At 44.9% G+C, this 23,566-nt stretch overlaps 1 protein-coding gene across 1 annotated transcript in view; it reads right to left on the reverse strand.

The window, feature by feature from the left end:
* Positions 1-23,566, reverse strand: part of acbd3 (acyl-Coenzyme A binding domain containing 3) — a 114,935-nt gene that overhangs the window by 14,377 nt on the left and 76,992 nt on the right. Inside the window, exons 3-7 of the mRNA XM_069887825.1 lie at positions 23,338-23,478; positions 16,194-16,352; positions 15,204-15,378; positions 7,446-7,605; positions 3,997-4,281 (exon numbers count right to left, since the gene is read on the reverse strand). Of these exons, the coding sequence (XP_069743926.1) occupies positions 3,997-4,281; positions 7,446-7,605; positions 15,204-15,378; positions 16,194-16,352; positions 23,338-23,478 (920 nt within the window). The remainder of the gene's footprint in view (positions 1-3,996; positions 4,282-7,445; positions 7,606-15,203; positions 15,379-16,193; positions 16,353-23,337; positions 23,479-23,566) is intronic.

Below are 23,566 nucleotides of genomic sequence, written 5' to 3' on the forward strand. Positions count from 1 at the left end.
TTTGGACCTCGGGCTCCCGGCGGCAGCAGCGGACCTCAAGCTCCCAGGCAGGAGCGGGAACCTCGGGATCCCAGCACGAATAGGGCCTTGGTGGGGAGGTGTTGGTGATCGGCGGTGGCCAGCAATTTTTTTAAGGTGAGAATTAAAACATTTTAATGATTAAAAAGCCTTCCCTTTTGTTTGTTGTGGCATAAACACTGTTTCAAGTGATTTGCTGTTGCTACTGGGCCGTTCTCCGAAAAAAAAGGTTCATCTGAAATTAGCCCGGTCCCGACCATTTCGGATAATCGGAGTTGCACTGCACTTGGTTAGGAGTTTGAGGAGATTTGGTAGGTCACCAAAGACTTGCCAATTTTTACAGGTGTACTGTGAGAGCATTCTGCCTGGTTGCGTCACTGTCTGGCAGGGAGGTGTCAATGCACAGGACAGGAAAAGACTACAGAGGGTAGTGAACTCAACCATCACGAGCATCAGTCTTCACTCTGTAAGGACATCCTTAAGATATGGTACCTGAAGAAAGCAGCTTCTATTATCGAGAACCCTCACCACACAGGCCATGCCCTTTTCTCACTGCTACCATCAAGGAGGTGGTACACAGAAGTCTGAAGACACACACCCAATGTTACAAAAACAGCTTTTTTCCCCACCTGTCATCCAGATTTCTGAACAGACAATTTACTTTTTTCTTTTTTTGCACTAAATATTTTTTTAAAATACTGTATTTATGGAACTGTAATTAATAGGAATTTTGCACCGGTCATGCACAACATCATTGCTGCCATAAAAAAACTTTCTTGACACACTCTTGACAATGAACCTGATTCTGATCTTGTCTCTCAGGCCAGACGGCTGATTTCCTGCTTCAATTTCTTATGATCCCCATGCGATAGCAAAGCCAAATGCAACAACACCTGCCCTTTCACCTCTTGCCTTCCCACCATCAGAAGATACAAACGGTCCTTTCCAGGTGAAGCAGCCATTCATTTGCACCTCTTCAGATCCAGAGAGCAGTCATGCAGGTCTCAGTGGGTTCTCCTCAACAGTGAGGAAACAAAAGGGCTGTGTTTACAGAGCAGCATTTACATCCTGTCTGCAGTGAAGACCCCAAGCTCAGGTACTTCGCCACTTAAAGGCCAATCCCACTCTGACCTGTTGGTCTGTGGCCTGCTGCACTGCTAGCAGGAGGCTCAACAGAATCTTGAGGAACAACATCTCATTGTCTGTCTGGGCATCACTGCAGCCTTCTGGACTTGGTATCGAATTCTTTATGTAAGTCAGACTGGCCAATCATGGATAGGGTAGAGAGCCAGCATCTTTTTCCTGGGTCGACAAGAGCAAATGCTAGAGAACATCTGTATAAGGAGAGGGGAGGAAAGTTTAGGAAAGATTTTAAAAAAAAAAGAGACTGGTGGGTGGCTGGCATGCATTTTTGCGTTAAAGATAGATTGTGAGGGTTTAGTGTAAGTCACTTCACAAACAGAGAAACATCTCATTTAAAATGCAAGAGCTTTGCTGAAGCCAGTCATTCAGGCTCTCGCGGCTTTGCAGAAGATAAAGGGACTGTTTTGGAAGGAACTTTAGAAGCAAATGCAAACGGACTGAAGCCCAAAGTGCTAATAAGATCTTTCAAGGATTGGAAGCTGCAACATGGCAAGCTGGCAGCCTGTTGAAGACCCCATTTTGAAGACAGTTTGTGAGTTCTGAGTTCAGCCCGTTGTAGTCCTTACAAGAGGAAACGGCTGGCTAGAGGGTTTCTTCTGAAATAAGGGAAACAAGAGGAACTCTGTGGTGACCTGGAAGAAGAGGTTATCATTTGGAAAACCCATGATGGGGCAGGTTTCTTCAGCAAGACACTGAAGTGGCTGATCAGAGGAAATCAGTTTGTGTGTGTCCAAAGAGCAACAAATCTCTCTGAAACCAACAAGAGCAGTAACCATTTAAGCACCAGAGCCAGGTGAAAATTCATAAATGTTAAATTCTGTGCACAGAATGAGAATTGCCTGATACTGGTGAACTTGGAGGAGTGAGAAGTGAGATTGGACTGTGAATCAAAGAACTTTCCTGAACATATACACACATTATATACACGAGGGCTTAGAATTGGAAGGGGATTAAGTTAAGTTAATAGTAATAAGTTAAAGTTTGATCCTGTTTTCATGTGTAAAGAAAATTAAAAGCAACTTTTGTTTAAGTAACCATTTGTCTCGGTTATTTTCTATGCTGCTGGGTTTTGGGGTCCTCTGGGCCCATAACAAGAAACATGGATGCAAGAAAAATAGAAGGGTATGGGTATGAGGGAGAGAAGGTTTAGATTGACAAGTAGGTTTATGTCGTCGGCACAAGATTGTGGGCTGAAGAGCCTGTACTGTGTGGTTATGATCTATTTTCATCTGTTGGTGATCTTGGCAACTTTTTTTGGTCTATTTCCCAGTCCATTGGCAGAGCCTGAACGATTATTTGCAACACACTGTCGCCTTCTTGCCCATTAACCTCTCATCCCCCCCACTCCCCCCCCCCCACCACAGCAACCCTGACCTCGCCAAAGCTCAAAAATTCCCCACCTTTCAACTTCCAGCCTGAAATGTGAACTCGGTTTCCTTCTCTGTAGATGCTGCCCGACCTGCTGGAGTTACCAGTATTTTGTTTCTGACATCTAGCTTTTCATGAACTCATTATGTTTTTCCACTAACTTTCTCTCAACGCTGACTAAAACTCAGGCAAGTAAATCACAGATTTGTCACAACTCCTTTGGCCCAATAAGCTTATAGATTCAGAGCTGTGCACCAGAGAAACAGGTCATTTGGCCCATCTCATCTCTGCAAACCATCATGCCCTTCTATATTAATTCACTCGCCTGCAGTAATTCCATGTCCCTCTATCCCCTGCCCATTCAAGTACCAGCCCTGGTACCACTTACGTTGTCTCCTTCTCATTCCAGAGGCCAAGTACTCCGTGTGAAATATTTACCACCCCAGATTCCCCTTCAACCTCCTCCCACTCACCTTAAACTTATGCCTTCTAGTATTAGACACATCTACACGGGAAACAGGCTCTGGCTATATTATCTACCTCTCTCCTAATTTTACATCCCTCTATCAGGTCACCTCTAAGACTTCATCACATCAAGGAAAACAGACCCTGCCCATCCAACTTTTCCTGATATGCAAATCCTCCAAACTAAGAGAGCAGAAGCTGGTGCAAAACACAACCTACTGGAGGAACTTGGTGGTTTGATGAACATCGAGGTGTCCAGCGCTGTTGGTAAGGAGTTTGTATGTTCTCCCCGTGTCTCCGTGGGTTTTCCCCGGGTACCCTGGTTTAGTTCCACAGGGCTGGAAGTTAATTTGGGTGCAATTGAGCGGCACGGATTTAAATAGCCGGAACTGGCTGTAAATAAAATTTTAAAACTAAAAAAAAAAATTTCAAGCAGGAGATAAGGAAATGTCAACGTTTTGGCCCAGAACCTCTCATCAAGACAAATTAAGTTTTGATGATGTAATCTGGTCTGAAACGTTGAAGATTCTTTTTCTCCCACTCATGCTGCTCCACGTCCATGTAGTTTGTCTGCACCCTCTCGAGATTAATCACATCCTGCCTGGAAGTGTGGCGGCCAGAACTGCACACTATAGTCCAAGTGCAGTGGAACCACTGTTTTGAATATGCAAATTGATGTCCTAACTGTGCTCCTTCGACACCATCTTAAATCGTGACTCAACACACATGGAGCTCCTTTGCTAACCTGTCTACTGGGACCACCAGAACCCTCTTTGGTGTTCTCAGACTGGGAAGGTGGGGAGGAGGTGTATGGTCAGAAGGACAAGATCAGAGAAGCTCAAAAGAGCTCTGCTCAGACAGCAGAGGGCCGCTGGCACCCACGGACAGTACATGCATATGCAGTGCCTGGAATGGGAAGGCACTCCACTCCTCAGCAAGACTGAACAGCAAAAGCATCCTTATTCTCCACCCCACAATCCGCAGAGGTGGTGGCTGCAGTACCTTCCTCGTCCTCCTCCTCCTCACTGGACTCGGAGACGTGCACGCTCACGGTGGTGTTTGGCGAATCCGTCCATTCAAAGCACACTCCAAAACCTATATCATAATTGTCTGTGGCAAATTCCCAGAAGAGGTAAGAGCCCTCCTCGTGCGTGGGCACCCGTACGGTCACCACCTCGCCCCGGCCCACCGTGATGACCGAGTCGGCGTCCTGTCGGATCTTCTCCTTGAAGTCTTTGATCTGTGGTCGGGTCCACATGGACGGCGCAGCGATAACTGGAGTTGCATCTGTGGGAGTACAAATGCAGCATTGAGCTCAGAGATTGGAAGGGATTTGCAATGAAGACAAATAGGGACCAAAGTCGGAAGAGAAACACAAAGAAATGCAAATGCTGGAATCTTGAGCAAAAAAAAATGAGGGGACGCAGCAGGCCAGGCAGCATCCATGGAGAGGAGAGAAACGGTTAGTCAACGTTTTGGGACTGGACCAGTTCTTGAGATGAAAGCAGCAAGCAAATATATTGAGGGTAGGGGTAAGAAGCTGAGGAGGGACCAAGAGGCAACAGACAGGAGACAGCAGACACTCAAATCTGAAGTTAAGCACACTCTGCTGGAGGAACTCAGTGGGTCGAGGAGCTTTGGGGGGAGAACTGGCAGAATGGTTTCCTTCTGCACTGGAAGGGGATTAATATCCTTGGAGGAAGGTTTGTAAGGTCGACGTTTTGAACAGAAGCTCTTCCATCAGGACTGATATCCAGAAGCAGTCTAAAGAGAACAGGGTGGGAGAGGGGACCCACATGGGATTGATGAACCCAGCAGTGGGGAAACATGATGAACAGAGGCAGTGGATTGGCAGATGCCAGGCAAAGGGGGAAGATGACTCATGCAGGGTAGATTGGGTGATTAGAGACAAAGGCTGCCAGTAATGGGATCTGATGTAGAGAAGGTGTCCACAGTGGTACAAAGAGAGACCAGATGGGACTGAGGTATACAAAATTATGATCGGTACAGAGGGAGTAAATACAAGCAAGCTTTTTCCACTGAGGTTAGGTGAGTTAAAAACTGAAGGACAGAGTTTACTAGTGAAAGGAAAACGTTTAAAGGAAACATTAGGGGGAACTTCTTCATGCAGACAGTGGTGGGTATGTGAAATGTGCTGCCAGCTGAATTGGTGAATTTTGATATTTAAGAAAAATTTGGATAGTTAAGTGGACAGGAAGGATATTATCTGGGTGCAGGTCAGTGGGACAAGGCAGAATAATAGTGTGGCTCAGACTAGAAGGGCCAACATATTTCTGTGTTGTAGGGTTCTATGGAAGGGAGGGGGGTGGTGGTGAGTGGAAGGAGAAGAGGGCCAATAGATGTTAGGATATCAAAAAAAAGGTGGGAAAGGTGGAGAGACAGGCAAAAGGGAAAGACAAGTAGAGTGGGGGAAGATTACAGAGAAAGGTAAAAAACAGGAGTAGGTTAAAGGATGGAAACAGTGGGATCAGATGGCTATGGGGGTTACCTAAAATTAGATGTTCATGGTGTTGTGGTTAAGGCTTTCCAGGGAGAATATGTGTTCCTCATGTTTGTGTTTGGCCTCACCTTTGCAACAGTTGAGGCTGGGAACAGACACGTCTGTGTGGGAATGGCAAGGAGAATGAAAATAACTGGCAACCTGGAGTTTTAACTTGGACCCACTGACAAAGCATAGGTGTTAGGCAGAGCCATCATGCAATTTGCTTTTGCTCTATCCAATGTGGAGGAGTACAACAAATGCAGTAGATCAGGTTGGATGTCCATGTCAGAACCAATGATGTGGGTAGGAAGGGTAACGGGGTCCTGCAGAGTGAGTTTACCAAGTTAGGTGGGAGGTTAAAGGCAAGGACCTCCAGGACTGTGATCTCTGGATTGCTGCCCACGTCAAGTGCCAGTGAGGCCAGAAATAGGAGGATAATCCAGCTTAACATGTGGCTAAGGAGATGGTGCAGGAGGGAGGGCTCTCTTCCAGGGAAGGTGGGACCTGTACTGGCAGAATGGTTTCCTTCTGAACTGGAAGGGGACTAATATCCTTGCAGGAAGGTTTGCAAGTGTTGCTCTGGGGAAGTGGGGGGGGGGGGCTTTAAACTAGATTTGCAGGGGCGTGTCAGAGCAGATGTTAATTCTGTCGATAAAAGACAAAAATAGAAAGGTTCAAAGTTGCATCCATTTTAATGCAAGGAGTATTGAAGGAAAGGCAGATGAGCTTAGAGCATAGATCTACATATGATTATGACATTGTGGCCATTTGTGAAACTTGGTTGCAGGAAGGGCAGGGTTGGTACCTCAATGTTACGGGGAACTGTTCTTTTAGGAATTGCTCGTCAGGGAACATGTCGTGCCAATGCTCAGACAGGACAGAGGAGAGAGCTCGTCTACTGAGGCTATCTGGGAATAATGAGAAAGGAATGACCACATTAATGGGAATTGGAGGAGAAAATCTACAGGGAGATAACAGATAGCGGTGGCAGTTAGCACAATGTCATTACAGTGCAAACGACCAGGACCAGAGTTCGAATTCCGCGCTGTCTGCTTGGGTTTTCCTCGGGGGCTCCGGTTTCATCACATTGTTGGAAATGTACCAGGAGTGAAGGCTAATTGGGTGTAATTGGGAGGTACGGGCTCATGGGCCGAAATAGCCTGTTACTGTGCTGTATGTCTAAAGGCTTCAGGAAACAAAGTTGAGATAGTGATTTTAACTTTCCACACATTGACTGGGATTCCCATAACCTTGAGAGTTTGTCAAAATGTGTTCAGGAGGAGTTTAACTACAAGGTCTTAACTACAGAGAGTGCAGTTACTGGATCTTCTATCAGGGAACGAGATAGGGTAGGTGATGGTATTTTGGATCTGGCGAATATAATGCCATTAGTTTTAAGGTGATTATTGGGGTTGAGATTCTAATTTGTAGAAAGTCCTGTGGGCACAGTGATAGCTTTACGGTAAGCGTAATGTAGGTCAGGAAACCAATCCAAAATCTTGAAAAAAGGCAAATACAGTAAAGTCCGAAAAGTGATAAATATTACCAGACAAATGAGGAGAGATGACTGAAAGTTGTTGGTGGGGGGGGGGGAGAGGGAAGGAAGAAGTAAAATAACAAGCAAAAGAAACACAGGGCAAGGCAAAGAAATGTTATTTTGAAACAAGAGGGTTATTGATCTTGAACTTGATTCCTGTAAAGGCGGTGGAGAGATTTCAGAAAGAATCGGATCAGACGAGGGAAAGTGACTTGCGAAGCGCCAGGGACAGTGCAGAAGACTGAAACTGACACGGCACCCTGCAAAATGGTCAGTGGACCAAGTGGATGCCTCCAACAGCCTGATTGGATGAAAACACAGGCGGACGGGGTTTCAAAGGAAAACGCAGCATCTTCGGGGCAAAAACCCTCAACCAGCAATTAGTTGGGTGTTCACAAACTCAAACCCTACCTTTGGGACCATTTTCCAACACTTCTTCTGACGATTCTGGCTCAGGCTCTTTTTCCGAGCTGTCTGCGTGAGGGGTGGTCTGGCCATTCACTGTGGGGACCTCTCCAATCCCAATGTGGGTCGTTGGTACTATCAACTCCTGCTGATTTTGTAGTGTTGCCTGATGAGACAAGCTGTTGTTAATATCTAAACTTAATTATCGAGGCTAATTATCCGAAGGATCCAGCTGAAGACATTTCCAGTATACAATACCACTAGTATTTGGTGGAAAGGCATTTACTTTTTCCTGCCGATGGAAGCCTTCATTTCTCAGCCTGGCAGCTGGAAGAGTCCTGATCACCTGATGCCAGTCTTTGTGGTTGGTTCAGAGCCAACCTCACACAGACATACTCCCCTGAGATTTTCTCTTTCCTTACCTCTTTGTGTCCTTTCCTCTAGTTCCCCACCCCTTCCCTTCCTTCCATCAGAGAGCTAGCCTCAACCCTCTTGCCCTATCGCTTCTCAGCTTTTTTCTCCCTCTTCTACCACCCGACTTATGACCTCTTACCTGTTAGCGTGTGTTCCTCCCCCTGCCCCTTCTACCCCTGCTTTTTCTCTCCTCCCCCACCCCAACATTTCATTCAGACGCCTGCCTGCAGTAGTTTATAGCCGACAAAGAGCCCAGTCCCAAAACAGTGGTTACCGTTCACTTCCTGCGGATACTGCGTGACCTGCTGAGTCCCTCCAGCAGGTTTGTGTATTGCCCTTGACCTCAACGTCTGCAGACTTTCTTGTTTAACACACCGTGAGGGTGTTTTCTGAGAGGGTCCCTTAACCCATTCCAAAATGTTCATTTTAGACTATATTGTTATGTATATATGATTATTATGTGTGTATGTTGGTGTACCGTGGCCTAGAGAAAGGCTGTCTTGCCTGGTTGTGTATGTGTACAGTCAGATGATGGTGAACTTGAACCCCACGATAGTGCCCTCATGCTCCCCTTGCTTTGCACCAATTAACCTTTTCACTACTACACAATTGTCTTCTCGCTCTTGTACTCTGTCTGACTAATAGACACAATCAAAGTGACTTGCTTGTGGAAGAACCCTTCTCATTGTTCCAGATATAAAAAGACAATAAACTTGAACCTGGCTCAGATACTTGGAATATTAATTAGAGGATACGTATGATTTGCTTGGCTAAATTGTTCTAATCACTAGCAGGCAAGATGTCCTAAACCAAATGGTTTGGTCAGCTAATTGGGGTTGGGAAGCCATCTTCAGCCTTCCGTCCTCCCAACACCAAACTGCCAGACAAAATCACGACTTTGTGACAACCTTTTCACATGGAGAATTTTCCCCTGGGCCAACCTCCCCACCTGTCACCTACATCTTCCTTCTGCCAGCCACCCACCCACCCTTTGGTGGAAGGAGCTGAGTCCTTGGGGGGGCAAAAGCTGTGTATCACTCTAAAAGTGAGGGAGCGGACTGAGTCAGAGTGTAAAGGCTTTGTTCAACAGGCTTCAGCAAGAACGGGTAAGAGGTGAAGGATAGTAGGAGTTAAAGTAAGAAAGGGCCACCCTTTTCAAGGAACAAAGAGGATTCAGCAGGTAGGAACAGGTAAGGGCAGGTTTTAGATACAGTTTCATAAATTTTGTTCCTCCAGTCATAAACAGTGGGTATGGCAGCCAAGGCAGGATTGCTCCTCTGCAGAATGTGGGTCGTCAGGGAAACCAATGCTGAAGGAGGGTAGATGGGTAACAGTCAGGAGAGAAAAGGGGACAAGCAGGCAGTGCAGTGCACCCCTGTGGCCGTTCCCTCAATAACATTTTGGATACCGTTGGGGGGGGTGGGGACGACCCACCGGGAGATCAGAGGTGAGTTCTAGTGATAAGGTACTCCATAGATAAGAGGTTCTGTGCAAGAGATCCAGTATCCCGGATGGTATGTTGCCTCCCTGGTGCCAGGGTCCAAGGTATCTCAGATCGTTCATGGCATTCTCAGGAGGGAGGGTGAGCAGCCAGATGTTGTGGTCCAAATATGGACCATTGACATAGGTAGGAAGGGTGAGGAGGACCTGCAAGGAGAGCTCAGGGAGTTGGGTGCTGGGTTGACGGACAGGACCTTCAGGCTTGTGATCTCAGGATTGTTACCTGTGCCACGTGCTAGTGAGGTTAGAAATAGGAGGATAAAGCAGCTTAACATATGGCTAAAGACATGGTGCAGGAGGGAGGGCTTCAAGTTTCTAGATCATTGGGCTCTCTTCCAGGGAAGGTGGGACCTGTCCTGACAGGACGGTTTGCATCTGAACCGCAGGGCAATATCATTACAGGAAAGTTTACTAGTGCTGCTCTGGTGGGTTTAAATTAGATTTGCAGGGAGATGGGAACCCGAGTGCCAGAGCAGATAGAGCAGTGGAGGAGGGAAAAAAATTATATGTCAAAATTACATGCACTGTCAGTGGTCAATGGGTTGTAGTTGATGGAAATTTTCTAAAGTGCATCTATTTCAATGCAAGAAAGGCAGACGAGGAATTGCACGTGGAATTATGATATTGTGGCCATTAGAGAAACTTGGTTGCAGGAGGGGCAGAGCTGGCAGCTCAACGTTTCAGGTTTCTGTTGTTTTAGACGCGATAGAACGGGTGGGATGAAAGGGGGAGGAGTGGCATTGCTCATCAGGGAAAATTTTATAGACAGGGCAGACTAGAGGGCTTGTCTATTGAGGCTATATTGGTGGAGCTGAGGACTGAGAAAAGTGTGACCACACTCATGGGGTTGTATTAGTCAGCAAGAATTGGAAGAGCAAATCTGTAGAGAGATAGCAGACAGCTGCAGGAAACATAAGGTTGTGATAGTAGGGGATTTTAATTTTCCACATATTGACTGGGATTCCCATACAGTAAAAGGGCTGGATGGCTTGGAGTGTCAAATATGTTCAGAAAAAATTTTGAAATCAATATATAGAGATACTAACTAGAGAGAATGCAATACTGGATCTGTTTATAGGGAAGGAGACAGGACAGGCGACAGGAGTGTGTGTAGGGAAACATTTTGGGTCCAGTGATTATAATGTCATTAATTTCAAGTTAATTAGGAGAAGGATAGGTCTGGGCCTCAGGTTTGAAAAATGCATGAAAAACCTCAAGAAATGGTTAACCTCAAGAAATTAGGAAGGCAAAAAAAAAAGAGTTTGCTGTGGCCAACAATGTGAAGGGAAATCCTCAGGGTTTCTACAGGTATATTAAGAGCAAAAGGATAGCAAGGGACAAAATTGGACCCCTTAAAGATCAGATTGTATAGAGCCAAAAGAGATGGAGAAGATCTTAATTTTTGTTTCATCAGTACTTACTCAGGAAACAGGCATAGAGTTGTGGGAAATAAGGAATAGAAGCAGTGAGGAAATGGAACTACACATTAAAGAGGAGGAGGTTCTTGCAGTTTTAAAGCAAATAAGGGTGGATAAATCCTCAAGGACTGATAAGATATTCCCTCAGACCTTGAGGGAAGCTAGTGTAGAAATTACAGGGGCTCTGGCAGAAATATTAAAAATGTTCTTAGTCATAGGTGGTGTGCCGGAGGATTGGAGAGTAGCTCATATTGTTCTGTTGTTTAAAAAAGGCTCCAAAAGTAACCCTGGAAATTATAGGCTGGTGAGCCTGACATCAGTAGTAGGTAAATATTGGAAGGTGTTCTCAGAGCTCAGATATACAATTATTTGGGTAGCCAGAAACTGATAAGGGAAAGTCAATATGGCTTTTTGCATGGAAGGTTATTTTTAAACAATCTTATAGTTTTTTTGAGGAGGTTACCAGAAAAGTAGACAAAAAGGCTGTGGATATTATCAGAGTAGAAGTGGGTGATTGCTTCTTAGACTGGAGGCCTGTGACTAGTGGTGTGCCTCAGGGATTGGTGCTGGGACCATTGTTGTTTGCCATCTATATCAATGATCTGGATGATAATGTGGTAAATTGGATCAACAAGTTTATAGATCACACTAAGATTGAAGGCGTTATGAACAGCGAAGAAGGTTTTCAAAACTTGCAGTGGGATCTGGAAATATGGGATGAAAAATGGCAGATGGAATTTTATGCAGTCAAGTGTGAGGTGTTGCATTTTGGAAGGACAAACCAAGGTAGGACATACACAGAAAATGGTCGGGCACTGAGAAGTGTAGTAGAACAGAGGGATCTGGGAATACAGATACATAATTCCCTGAAAGTGTCGCCACAGGTGGATAATGTTGTAAAGAGAGCTTTGGGCATATTGGCCTTCATAAATCAAAGTATTGAGTATAGGAGCTGGGATGCTATGGTAAAATTGTACAGTACATTTAACATTATCCAAAATGCTTGGGACAAGACCTATCTCAAAGATTTTTTGGATATTTGGGAATTTTCTTTAAAGCACCCCAGTAGCATCAGGAGAATACTTTTATTGGTTGTCACCGATCTCCGACACCTCCCCACTGCCGTCGCCGATCCTGCCCAGGAGCCCGAGGTTTCACCTCATCTTTAAGTTGTAGGAGATTGCACAAGGATTGTCCTTCAGCAGAATTTCAACAACCTGCTGAAAGGGTATTTCAGAGAGGGAACAGTGCGGATGGGCAAGCGGGGAGAGAGCGTGGGTGGGCGAGTGGGGAGAGAATGCGGTGCGGGCGGAAGGGGAGAGAGCGCAGTATTCAACTCAAATTCTGAGAATGGCACAATGCAATTTATCACAAAGTTGCAGCAACTCATGGCAAAAAAAATTTCAAATTATAAATAATCAGGTTATCCTTTCCTTTAATGTGTAACCTGTGGACAAATGTCTCCTTTGTAAAACTGATTCCCCATAGCCCCACATGAGCATGGTGGGGTTTTTTTTCCAACTTTATTTCAAATTGTTACATCAAGTCTCACCCGAAAAACTTTCAGATATTTGAATCTCAGTTGATTGGTAATGTTCTGTATAAGACATTGGTGAGGCCAAATTTGGAGTATTTTGTGCATTTTTGGTGACTGAACTACAGGAAAGATATTAAGATAGAATGAGGACAGAGAAGATTTATTGAGATGTTGCCAGGTCTTCAGGAACTGTGCTACAGGGAAAGGTTAAACTGGTTAGGACTTTATTCCCTGGAGCCTATAAGAATAAGGGGAGATTTGATAGAGGTATTTAAAATTATGAGGGGATAGACAATTTAAATGTAGATGGGGTTTTCCACTGAGGGGGGGTGAGATACAAACCAGAGGTCATGGGTTAAGGGCAAAAGGTTTAGGGGATCATGAGGGGGAATTTCTTCACACAGAGAGTAGAGAGAGTGTTGAATGAGCTTCCGGCTGAAGCGGTGAATACGGGCTCAATTTTAACATCTAAGAGGAATTTGGACAGGTGCATGAATGGGAGAGGTATGGAGGGCTATGGACTAGGTGCAGGTCAGTGGGACGAGGCAAAAGAATGTTTCAGCACAGACTAGAAGGGTTGAAGGGGCCTATTTCTGTGCTGTAGTTTTCTATGGTCCTCTTCCTTCCCCCTCTCAGGAAGCATCTTTCTCAGCACGCTCTCCCCATCACCTTTTGGCTCCATCTTAGAGGGCAGAGGTTAGAGCGGAGGGTGGACGGATTAAGAAAGAGAAAGCGCTGGATCTTCTTAAAAACATTCGGAGCATTTAGAGAAGCTTCGTCTTCTCAAGCATAGACATTATGGCTTTGAGGTTGTGCCTCATGAGACTAATTGAGTTTTGAAAGGAAGAGACAAAAGAAATTGATGAAGGTTGGACTAGATGTCGTGTATGTGGATTTTAGCAAAGCATTTGACAAGGTCTCCCATGTAGGCCCATTCAGAAAGTCACAAGGATTCAGAATTGGCTTGCCTGCAAAAAGCTGACAGCAGTTGCAGATGAAACGAGGTCAGTGATGAGTGGAGTTCCACAGAGAGCTGCTCTGGCACCCCTGCAACTTTGTGGTTTTTATAAATGACTTGGAAAAAGAAGTGGAAGGATGGGTCGATAAGTTTGCAGATGATACGAAGGTTGAAGGTGCTGTGGATCGGGAATAGGTTGTTGCAGTTTACAACAGGATATAGGCAGGATGGAGAGTTGGGCGGAGTAATGGCAGATGAATTTCAATCTGGATAAGTGTGAAATGATGCATTTTGGAAGGTGGAGTACATGCTTAATGGCAGGATTCTTCACAATGTGAAACAACAGAGGGACCTTGGCATCCAAATCCATGGTTCTCTTAAGATTGCCATGCAAGTTGATAGGGTAGATAAGAAGGCTTATGCATGGTATGTCAGGGATTGATTTAATGTAGGTAATGTTGCACTATAAAATTCTGGTTAGTCCAGACTTGGAATATTGTGTTCATTTCTGGTCGCCTCATACAGGAAGAATGTGGCAGTTTTGGTGTGGGGGATGAGATTTACTAGGATGTTGTCTGGATTGGAGAATGTCTTTTGAGGCAAGGTTAATAGAGCTAGGGATTTTCTCTTTGGAGTGAAGAAGGATGAGAGATAACTTCCAAGATTATGAGGGGAATAGATAGGGTGGATAACCAGCAACTTTTTTTCCTGGATCAGAAGTAGCAAACCCCAGAGGACATCTGTACATGGTTAGGGGAGGAATGTTTAGTGGAGAAGTCAAGGGCAAGATTACACAGAGTGGTGGGTGCCTGGAATGCACTGCCAGTGGTGGTGGTGGTGGTGGGGCTGGTACAATAGAGACATTTAAGACTCTTGGACAAGCGCATGGATGCATGAAAACCAGGGGGTTATGGGTGTGACCCAGCCCAAATAATTTTAACCATCTCAGTTGTGTGGGCTCAGCAACTGTAAAGCAGACATTACTGGAGAAGTTGATGTGGCATTTGGTTAGCATAGCGGTTAGTGCAACCCTGTTACAGCACCAGAGGCCCGGGTTCCAATCCAGCACTGTCTGCAAGGAGTTTGTACTTCTCCCTGTATCTGCATGGGTTTCCTCCTAGTGCTCTGGTTTCCTCCCATTCTTCAAGATGTATTGGGGGGGGGAAAGGAGGTGTTGTAGGTTAATTGTGGTAATTGGGTGACACTGAGTCAGGGGCTGGAAGGGCCTGTTTCCATGCTGTACGTCTAAATTAAAGTTTTAAAAAATTTGCGCATGTACTGTAATTCAGAGAAACCCTCATCTCCCCTTTATTTAAATTTAGACATACAGCACGGTAAAAGGCCATTTTGGCCATGAGTCCGTGCCGCTAATTTATTAAGCTCCACCCCTGGTACGTTTTGAAGGGTGGGAGGAAACCGGAACCCCAGGAAAAACCTCCGCAGACATGGGGATAACATATAAATTCCCTACAGGCAGTATGGAATTTGAACTCCGGTCCTGATCGCGATCGTTGGTGCGGTCGAGGGATTTGAACCCCGGTCCTGATCGCGATCGTAGGTGCGGTCGAGGGATTTGAACCCCGGTCCTGATCGCGATCGTTGGTGCGGTCGAGGGATTTTAACCCTGGTCCTGATCGCGATCGTTGGTGCGGTCGAGGGATTTGAACCCCGGTCCTGATCGCGATCGTTGGTGCGGTCGAGGGATTTGAACCCCAGTCCTGATCGCGATTGTTGGTGCGGTCGAGGGATTTGAACCCCGGTCCTGATCGCGATCGTTGGTGCGGTCGAGGGATTTGAACCCCGGTCCTGATCGCGATCGTTGGTGCGGTCGAGGGATTGCACTTGCTGCTACACGAACCGTGCTTGTAGAGGGATTGCGCTTGCTGCTACACGAACCGTGCTTGTAGAGGGATTGCGCTTGGTGCTACACTCCTCACCTGTTGCTGTGCTATCTGCACCTGGTACAACTGTTGCATGTATTGCTGATAATGCTGCTCTTGAAGCTGACGAATCAGGAGTTGCTGCTGTTCGAAGTTACCAGGATACTGCTGGGCTGCGTACTGCTGGAACTGCACCGCAGTCTGTGTGTTTAAGGCAGCCATGATTTGTTGCCTGAAATGTAAAAGTTCACAGAATGAATGGAGGCAACAAAGGGCTGCAGATTCTGGAATCTGATCAGACAGGAAGGTGATGAGCAGAACCAGATAAGGGAGAGGGATGGCAGCAGAGAGGAACTAGGAGAAAAGGACCAAGTGGGAGCTGTGTAGGTGATGGGTGAGAAAAAAATAGGTGGCACCATTAGCGCAACACTGTTACAGCGCCAGTGACCCGGGTTTAAATCTGGCGCTGTCTGTAAGGGCTTTGTATGGTCTCCCCATATCTATGTAGGGTTTCTCCGGGCCTCCATTTTCCTCCCACCATTCAAAAACATGCTAGTGGTGGGGGGAAGGGGGGGGTTTGAGGTCAAGTGGATGTAATTGGGTGCTGTTCCTTTAGTTTCCATCTGGCCTCACCTGGGCAACAAAGAAGGCGATGGATAGACAGGTAGGCATGGGAACAAATTGGGAATCGAATTGCAACCAGAGCTCCAGAAGATGAGCATTGCAGACAGAGCGCAAACGCTTGGCAAAGTGGTTGCCTGGTCAGGGCCTGGTCTCAGTAACATTGAGAGTATCAAATTCAGTTGACAAGGTTGGAGGAGGTGCATGGCCACTATAATGTCCAATGATCTATGATGGATGCTCCTGGTCAATGGGACAGACCAATTGGGCTGCAACACAGTGATTGCAAAATAGAGGCCAAGAACCTACCCAGTTGAATCAATAATGCCGTTTAAATTTTACAAAAGCAGCCCCACACAAAGGACAAACAAGTAGAACAAAAATCTCACATTAAACCTAGTGAGCTTCATCTGATGAAGATCTTACTTTTGTTGCTCCATTCGAAACCGCTCTTCCTCTAGATTTCTCCGCTCCTCCTCTTCCCGTCTCCTTTTATCTTCCTCCTCTCGTTGCCTCCTCTCCTCCTCCTGCCGCAAACGCTCCCTCTCCTCTTCCTCCCTACGACGCCGCTCCTCCTCTTCTCTCCTGCAGATGGAAGACAAGCCAGAGTCTACTATAAAGCAAAGTGGTCTGAATGCAGGGCACTTGGTGCACTCAGTATGGATGCAAGAGGCACGAGCTTATATTGATGGGAGTTTATTGTCCTACATATTGTGCATATGCACTGAAATTCGTACGTGGGCCTTTGATGTACAGGTGCTTAAGCTTTTATCCAAAATCCTTGGGACCAGACATATTTTGGATTTTTTTGGATAACGGAATAATATTAAAACGCAGTATTTTCAAGTCATTGACTTGAGTGTGGGGGGGGGGGAGAGAGGGGTGTCGCGGCAGCATTGGATGGGGGGGGGGGGGAAGGGGTGCCAGGGCTGCTGCTCACTCCCCACTCACCCGCCCGAGCAGCTCTCCCCGCTCACCAGCCTGAGCAACACTGCCACTCACTCCCCACTCACCCGCCCGAGCAGCGCTGCCGCTCTCTCCCTGCTCACCAGCCTGAGCAACACTGCCGCTCTCTCTCCCTGCTTGCCCACCCAAGCAGTGCTGCCGGTCTCTCCTCGCTTGCCCGCCTGAGTGGTGCTGCCACTCTCTCCTCGCTTGCCCACCTGAGCAGCGCTGCTGCTCTCACCCCACTCTCCAGCTTGAGCAGTGCTGCAGCTCTCTCCTTGCTCGCTCACCCAAGCATTGCCGCCGCTCTCTCCCCACTTGCCCACCCCGAGTTTCATTGCCGATTTCTCCCCAAGCTGCTCCTTCTGTCAAATACACTTTCAGCGGAGTTGCTGGAATTCCACTGGAAGACAATCCCTGCATTTTTAAGTAAAACATACAGTAAAACTTCAAACTTAAACTAGCTCAAACTAAGCTGTACACCTGAAAAAATACTGTACATAAAGTAAAAAAGTGTTCAGTTTTCGGAGGATTTTGGTTTTCAGAATTTCCGATAAAAGATTACATACCTGCAGTAAAACCTCCAAGTGGTGTTAGAGGAAAGCTAATCAAGATGTCAAAGGGATATATATTAAGCAACATCTTAAATGAGAAATATGGAGAGATACAGGGAGGGGATGATTTCGCCAGACAAGGCCTGGACAGCTGAGGGCATGGCTGTCTACAGTGGAAGGAAAGAATGTCATGGATGTGCCAGAATTATTTGTGGGGCTGCCTGTTGTCACAGGGAAGAATTTGAAAACAAAGACAGGCCGGGATTGGGGGGGGAAGAGAAGGAAAATGGTGTGGGATGGGAAAAGGCAAGGTCTGCGTGGAGGAGATACATGAACCAGCTGTATGGGGGTGGGGTGGCGGGGGTGGGGGATCATGCAGCTTAACATGGGACATTTTTTTTCATGTTTTTAATTTTAACATTTAATTTTGAGATACAGCACAGTAAAAGGGCCTTCCGTCCACAAGTCTGCAGTACTCAAATACACCAATTAACCTACAAACGGCACAGTTAACGTAGCGGTTAGCACAACACTTTACAGCGTCAGCAACTTGGGTTCAGATCTGCTGCTATCTGTAAAGAGTTTGTTCGTTCTCCCCCTGACTGCATGGGTCACCTCTAATTTCCTAGAGGAATTGTAGGTTAATTGGTGTATTTGGGCGTCATGAGGTGGCTTGGTGCATGTCACAATCACTGCAAGGAATGGGGACACTGTGGCACAAAGAGAGACCAGGCAACGTAAAGTAAGTGGCTAGAACTATGCATTATCAAATTGTTTCTCAGCTCTAGTTGATTTTCCCGTGTACCAAGATGTAGTGATAGAGGTTGTTTCGAAAGCAGTCCAGTAGAGATCTCATACATAGTATAGCAAGTAAGCCAGAGGACAAAAGTAGAGTTACATAGAGATACTGGATACTGATTTAAACCCACAATGGGGCAACGTTTCCAGCCCAAATGCAATAATTATTCCTTTAGAATAGATTCCAAAAAGATAATACTTCAACAAATAATCAAACTGAAGCAGTAACTTCTTGATGTCAAATTCTCAGACAAAAACTAAAGTTAGTGCAGAGTTTAGATTTATTTGGAGAACTAGGTGAATGAAAGGATGAGATATCACAAGGAGAGGGTGAACTAATTCATGATGGATAACTATCTTGCCCAATAAGAGAGCAAACTGAACAATGATTTCCAATTCATTTAGCAGCTGAGTTCTGCAATGCAACCTGAAAGCACCAGTTTGCAGCACAGATCAGCAAAGACTAGATGGGCTGATGGGTCTGTTTCCATGCTGTAGTGGTTGCATGATAGGAAGTGAAGCATCTTATTCTTCCCCACTCGCTCCCAAACTAGTCCCACTGCCAAACATCCGTATGTTCTACTTTGAACACTTCTAGGCCAGCTTAACACAACGTAGAAGACGAGTGTTTGAGTCTCCATGATTCAATTGCTCATTAAGGCTGATCACCATCTCAATTATATTTATGTCCATAAATCTTACACGAAAAAAAGCTGCTGGAGAATCTCAGCCGGTTACAAGAGACACAGAGTGTGAAAAGCCCCTTTGGCCCATGCAGATCAAAAATGTCCCACCCACAGTAATCCCACCATCCTGTCTGTGTAAAAAAAAGGTTACCCCTCAACTTCCTGTTAAATTTCTCCTCCTTCACCTTAAACAAGAAAGTCTGCAGATGCTGTGGTCGAGTGCAATGCGCAAACATGCTGGAAAAAGCAGGCTTGTGTATTGCACTTAAACCTGTGTCCCTCTGCTTACTGATTCCATTAATCTGGGAAGAAACTCTCTGCATCACCTACTCTCTCCCTCTCATAATTGCGTATATCCCGACAAGATCACCCCACATCCTCCTGCGCTCCAAGGAATAAAGCCCTATAGATCAGGCCTCCTGGCAACAGCCTCCACACTCTCTCCAGCTTGACATCTTTCTCATAGCAGGCTGACCAAAACTGAATACAATACTCCAAATGGGATCTCATCAATGTCTTGTACAACTGCAACATCATCTCCCAACTTCTATACTTTGCAGTGTCACTGGGAGAAAAAGAATAGTTGACGTTTGGGCTTCTATTGGTCTTTTGACAAAAAAAATTTAATTATCTAGCTTCAGCATGAAATCTTTTTCATTAATCAGCTAAAGCATCTCAGGAGGGAGGGGGGAGGGGAGAAAAAGTCACTGTAAATGTGTGAAAAAGAAAAAGTGTATATCATGGCTATTGTGATTTATGGTGTGAAAAATAAAAAATTTTAAAAAAAATCAAAAAAAATCAGCTAAAGCATCTCTACTGAGGTGTAATGTTCAGACAGAAGGCAAAACAGGAGCTCTGTACAGCTGTAACATAACATTTTAATTTCTATCCACTTGAGGTTGTAAATCTCTGCAGCAATAAATCTTTCCAATATTCAGATTCTGCCAGCATTAAAATTTACTGTCCTGCAACCAGGACAATTTACAATGCTGCTTCCAGGAGTTAACAAGATGCATATGGTTTCTGCAGCCTTATACTGTACCAGTCAAATCCAGTAATAAAAGCAAATTTCCTTCTCTAAGAGACACTGGAGAAATGTTTTGCTTCATTTTGCCAAGAAGCCATTTCATTCAATTTCAGCAAGCACCAAGGTATATTATCTGGACGCATCCCAGCTTGGTTTGGGAATTTGAGAGCCCAGGAATGCATAAGATACAGAACGTAGCCAGGTCTATCACAGGCTCCGACCTCTCGTTTACTGAAGACATCTATGCGAGATGCTTCCCAAAGAAGCCAGCCAACATCACAAAGAACCTCAATCACCCTGGTCACAACCTCTTCTCACTGCTATCTTCTGGTAAAAGATACAGACTGCAAACCAGCACCTCCAGGTTCGAGAATAGTTTCTTTCCAACACCTATCAAGCTCTTGAACCTCTCCTTGTTACCATAAATGGACTATTCTGACATGATAAAAAAGACTAACTGCACAATCGCAAAATCTTTATTGCACTGGGATAATTGTGAATACAAGCGTGATTTTTTGGAATGGTTAATACCTCTTCATTATGTGTCCGACATGCATTGATTCAGTTTAAAGTGGTACATAGGTTCATATGTTGAAAGACAAATTGGCCCGTATCATTCTTAATGTTAGACCTATGTGTGATAGATGTAAATCACAAGTGGCCACACTAACGCATATGTTTTAGTCTTGCTCTGTATTGGACAGATATTTTCAAAACTCTGTCAATTATACTAGGTATTAGATTGCAACCTAATCCATTCACTGCTATATTTGAAATTATAGTTCCAGAGGTGGGTCGAGTTCTCACTTCCGCACATTGGGTTGAGCCTTTACTATACTGTACACCATTTATTTAAATGGAGAAGTCCTAATTCATCTACTTTGACTCAATGGTTCTCTCAAGTTATGTCATGTTTAAGTTTAGAAACAAATTAGAAGTTGCACTTTTGATATCTCTGTTAAGTTTGAAGAGACTTTTTTCGTATTTTCATATGAATTAATTTGCATTTTGACTTTACTTTCCGGACTGTTTTGGGATTTTTTTTTTATTGGCAAGGACGAGATAAATAGTTTCTACTGATCTGTTGTTGTGAATTCTCCGTTTATGTTGCCCAGCCATTTTTTTTTTAAATTGATGCTGGGAGTTTTTTTTTGTTTATTTTGGCAGGTTAGATGGGGTTTTAGTAATAATTTTTTTAAATCTTTTTTGAATATTCCAAATTGAGGAGAAAGGAATAATATTGTTCAAATATGTTATAATGTTATCCGCTATATTATGTATTGCAATATATTGATGTTTGATTTTACTATTTGATTCTGTATTCTATTCTCATGTATTGTTCACTGTAATATGTTTAATAAAAAGATTGAAAAAGAAACCATCGTGAATACTTATAATCTACTTATCTTTTTGCAATTCTGCAGAGAGGATCACCGGGGTGTCCCTCCCCGCACCCCCCCCCAACCCACATCGTTCCACCAGGATCGTTGTTTAAAACAATTGAGGACCCCTCCCACAGTATCTTTTAGCTGCTCCCGTCAGGGAAGAGATACAGGAGTATCAAAGCCAGCACCGCCAGGCTGAGGAACAGTTCTTCCCATGGGCAGCGAGAATACTGAACGACTGAATGAACAGCTCATACAAACCCTTCGAGTCATGAAATATATGTACTGCATATGTATTGCTTTTTAATTCAATGTAGTTGCTATTTTAGTTGTTTTTTTTAAACAAAGTATCTGTTCAGCAGTAGGATACAATAATGTGTGTGTGTGTGTGTGTGTGTGTGTGTGTGTGTGTGTGTGTGTGTGTGTGACACACACAGATATATATACCACCATTATCAAAATACAGTAAAACCTATGGGGATTGGCAGATGCTAGATAAGTATCTTTTCCAGTTGCTTGAAAATTACTCATTCAATGCCTAATACACCTGCATTAAGAAGAAACAGTTTAAAAAATCAAAACGGATATATTAGACTGTATTTAGACTGAACAAGCATCACTTATTTGCATGAATATAAACCTTAAAGCACTTTATTTTCAGTCACATTCTTTGTAAACATTTAACCGTCACCACATCTGCAGGTGCACCCTCTCCATGGAGCCGCTCGAAAGACCAACAATAACATTACAGATAATTACACCCCCCCCCCCCATCCCAAGTTTACAGATAAAGCCTCTGAGCGGGTCGACTGTTATAAAGCAGTGTGTAAGGAGACACTTTAAAAGAGTCACCCCAATGGCGAGTGGCATTGACCGGCTCTTCATGCCACACAACTTTATTCAAACAGCTCTCAAGCAAAGCACGACCAAAGCACTCAGCTGCTCCCATCTTCACCAAAGGTTTGTGTGTTATTTCAGAAAACATTTGGTTTTACAATTTTAAATGTGTACATTTTGCCTATTATTTTATTCTTACTTTTTTTATTTTTTTAAATTTAATTTCCTAGAAATTTTTTTACAATTACTTGAATTCCAGATACCGGGGTTCATAAGCAGATGGCTTCTGAAGATCGAATAGTACAATCACTTCTCTCTCAGTTTAACATCCAACCTGAAAGGCATCAACCCCAAAAATGGTGTGATAATTCCTGCACCAGATATTTGTTCCCGCTACTGACCCACAACTGCATCACCAGATCCATCTCCAACAGCATCATCAAGTTTGCAGGTGGCACAACAGCGACATCGATGAGTCGCTCTACAGAGGTGGGAAATCTCGTGAAATGGTGCGAGAGGAACAACCTGAGTCTTGAAGTGGACAAGACGAAGGAGATGATCGTGGACTTCAGGAGGACAAAGAACGACCACCCTCCATTACAGATCAACAACTCTGTAGTGGAGAGAGTGGAGAGCGCCAAGTTCCTTGCAGTTCACTTACTAGTGTCCTATCATGAACACTCAACATCTCCTCACTTGTTAGGAAGGTACAACGGTGACTGTACTTCCTGAGAAGACTAAAGCGGGCAACATTACTGGCCACCAACATGTGAACCTTCTACAGGAGCTCTATTGAGAGCATCCTGGCCGGCTGCATCACAGTCACTGTGGAGAAATAGATTGGAGGTCGATCCACAGGACCATAAAAGTGGCAGAGAGGATCACTGGAGTCTCCCTCCCCGCCACAACCCCCCAAAGAGGGGGGACGCAAAATTATTGAGGACCCCTTCTTTCAGCTGCTCCCATTGGGGAAGGGATACAGGAGGATCAGAGCCAGCACCACCAGGCTGTGGAACAGCTTCTCCCCATGGGCAGTGCGAACGCTGAACGACCTGAGGAACTGGTCCCACTGACCACCCGAGACTCTCGTCTGCCCTGCATATGTATTGTTTGTCTGTATGAGTGTTATGCCTGTATGTTTTGCACTGAGGACTGGAGAACACAGTTTGGTCGGGTTGTACTTGGACAATCAGATGACAATAACTTGACTTGTGATCAGGTGCTTCACCATGTCAATGGTCTCAAAGGAGGGAGTGCTGCCCACTGAGGACACAGCTGGTACAGTGTTTTTGGAGTACCAAGTAAGAGAACTGTGAACACAGGCAACAATGCTCTTACCTCTTCCTTTCTTGCTCTTCCCTCTCTATTTTATGAGATGTGACATAGGGTTCAAACAGATTGCAGCACTTGTTCACCAAATGGATAAATTCCACCATAGCGTTTTCTTTCTTCATGTTTCCCAGGGCAGTCCATTCTCTCCTGGTGATAAAAGGTGAGGAAAGTCATGAGCACTGGAAGACATCGACATGAAGTGATGTCTCAAGAAAGCAGGCATCATATAACGAAC

This window comes from Narcine bancroftii, chromosome 6 (assembly GCF_036971445.1).
Source record: "Narcine bancroftii isolate sNarBan1 chromosome 6, sNarBan1.hap1, whole genome shotgun sequence".
NCBI classification, from domain to species: domain Eukaryota; kingdom Metazoa; phylum Chordata; class Chondrichthyes; order Torpediniformes; family Narcinidae; genus Narcine; species Narcine bancroftii.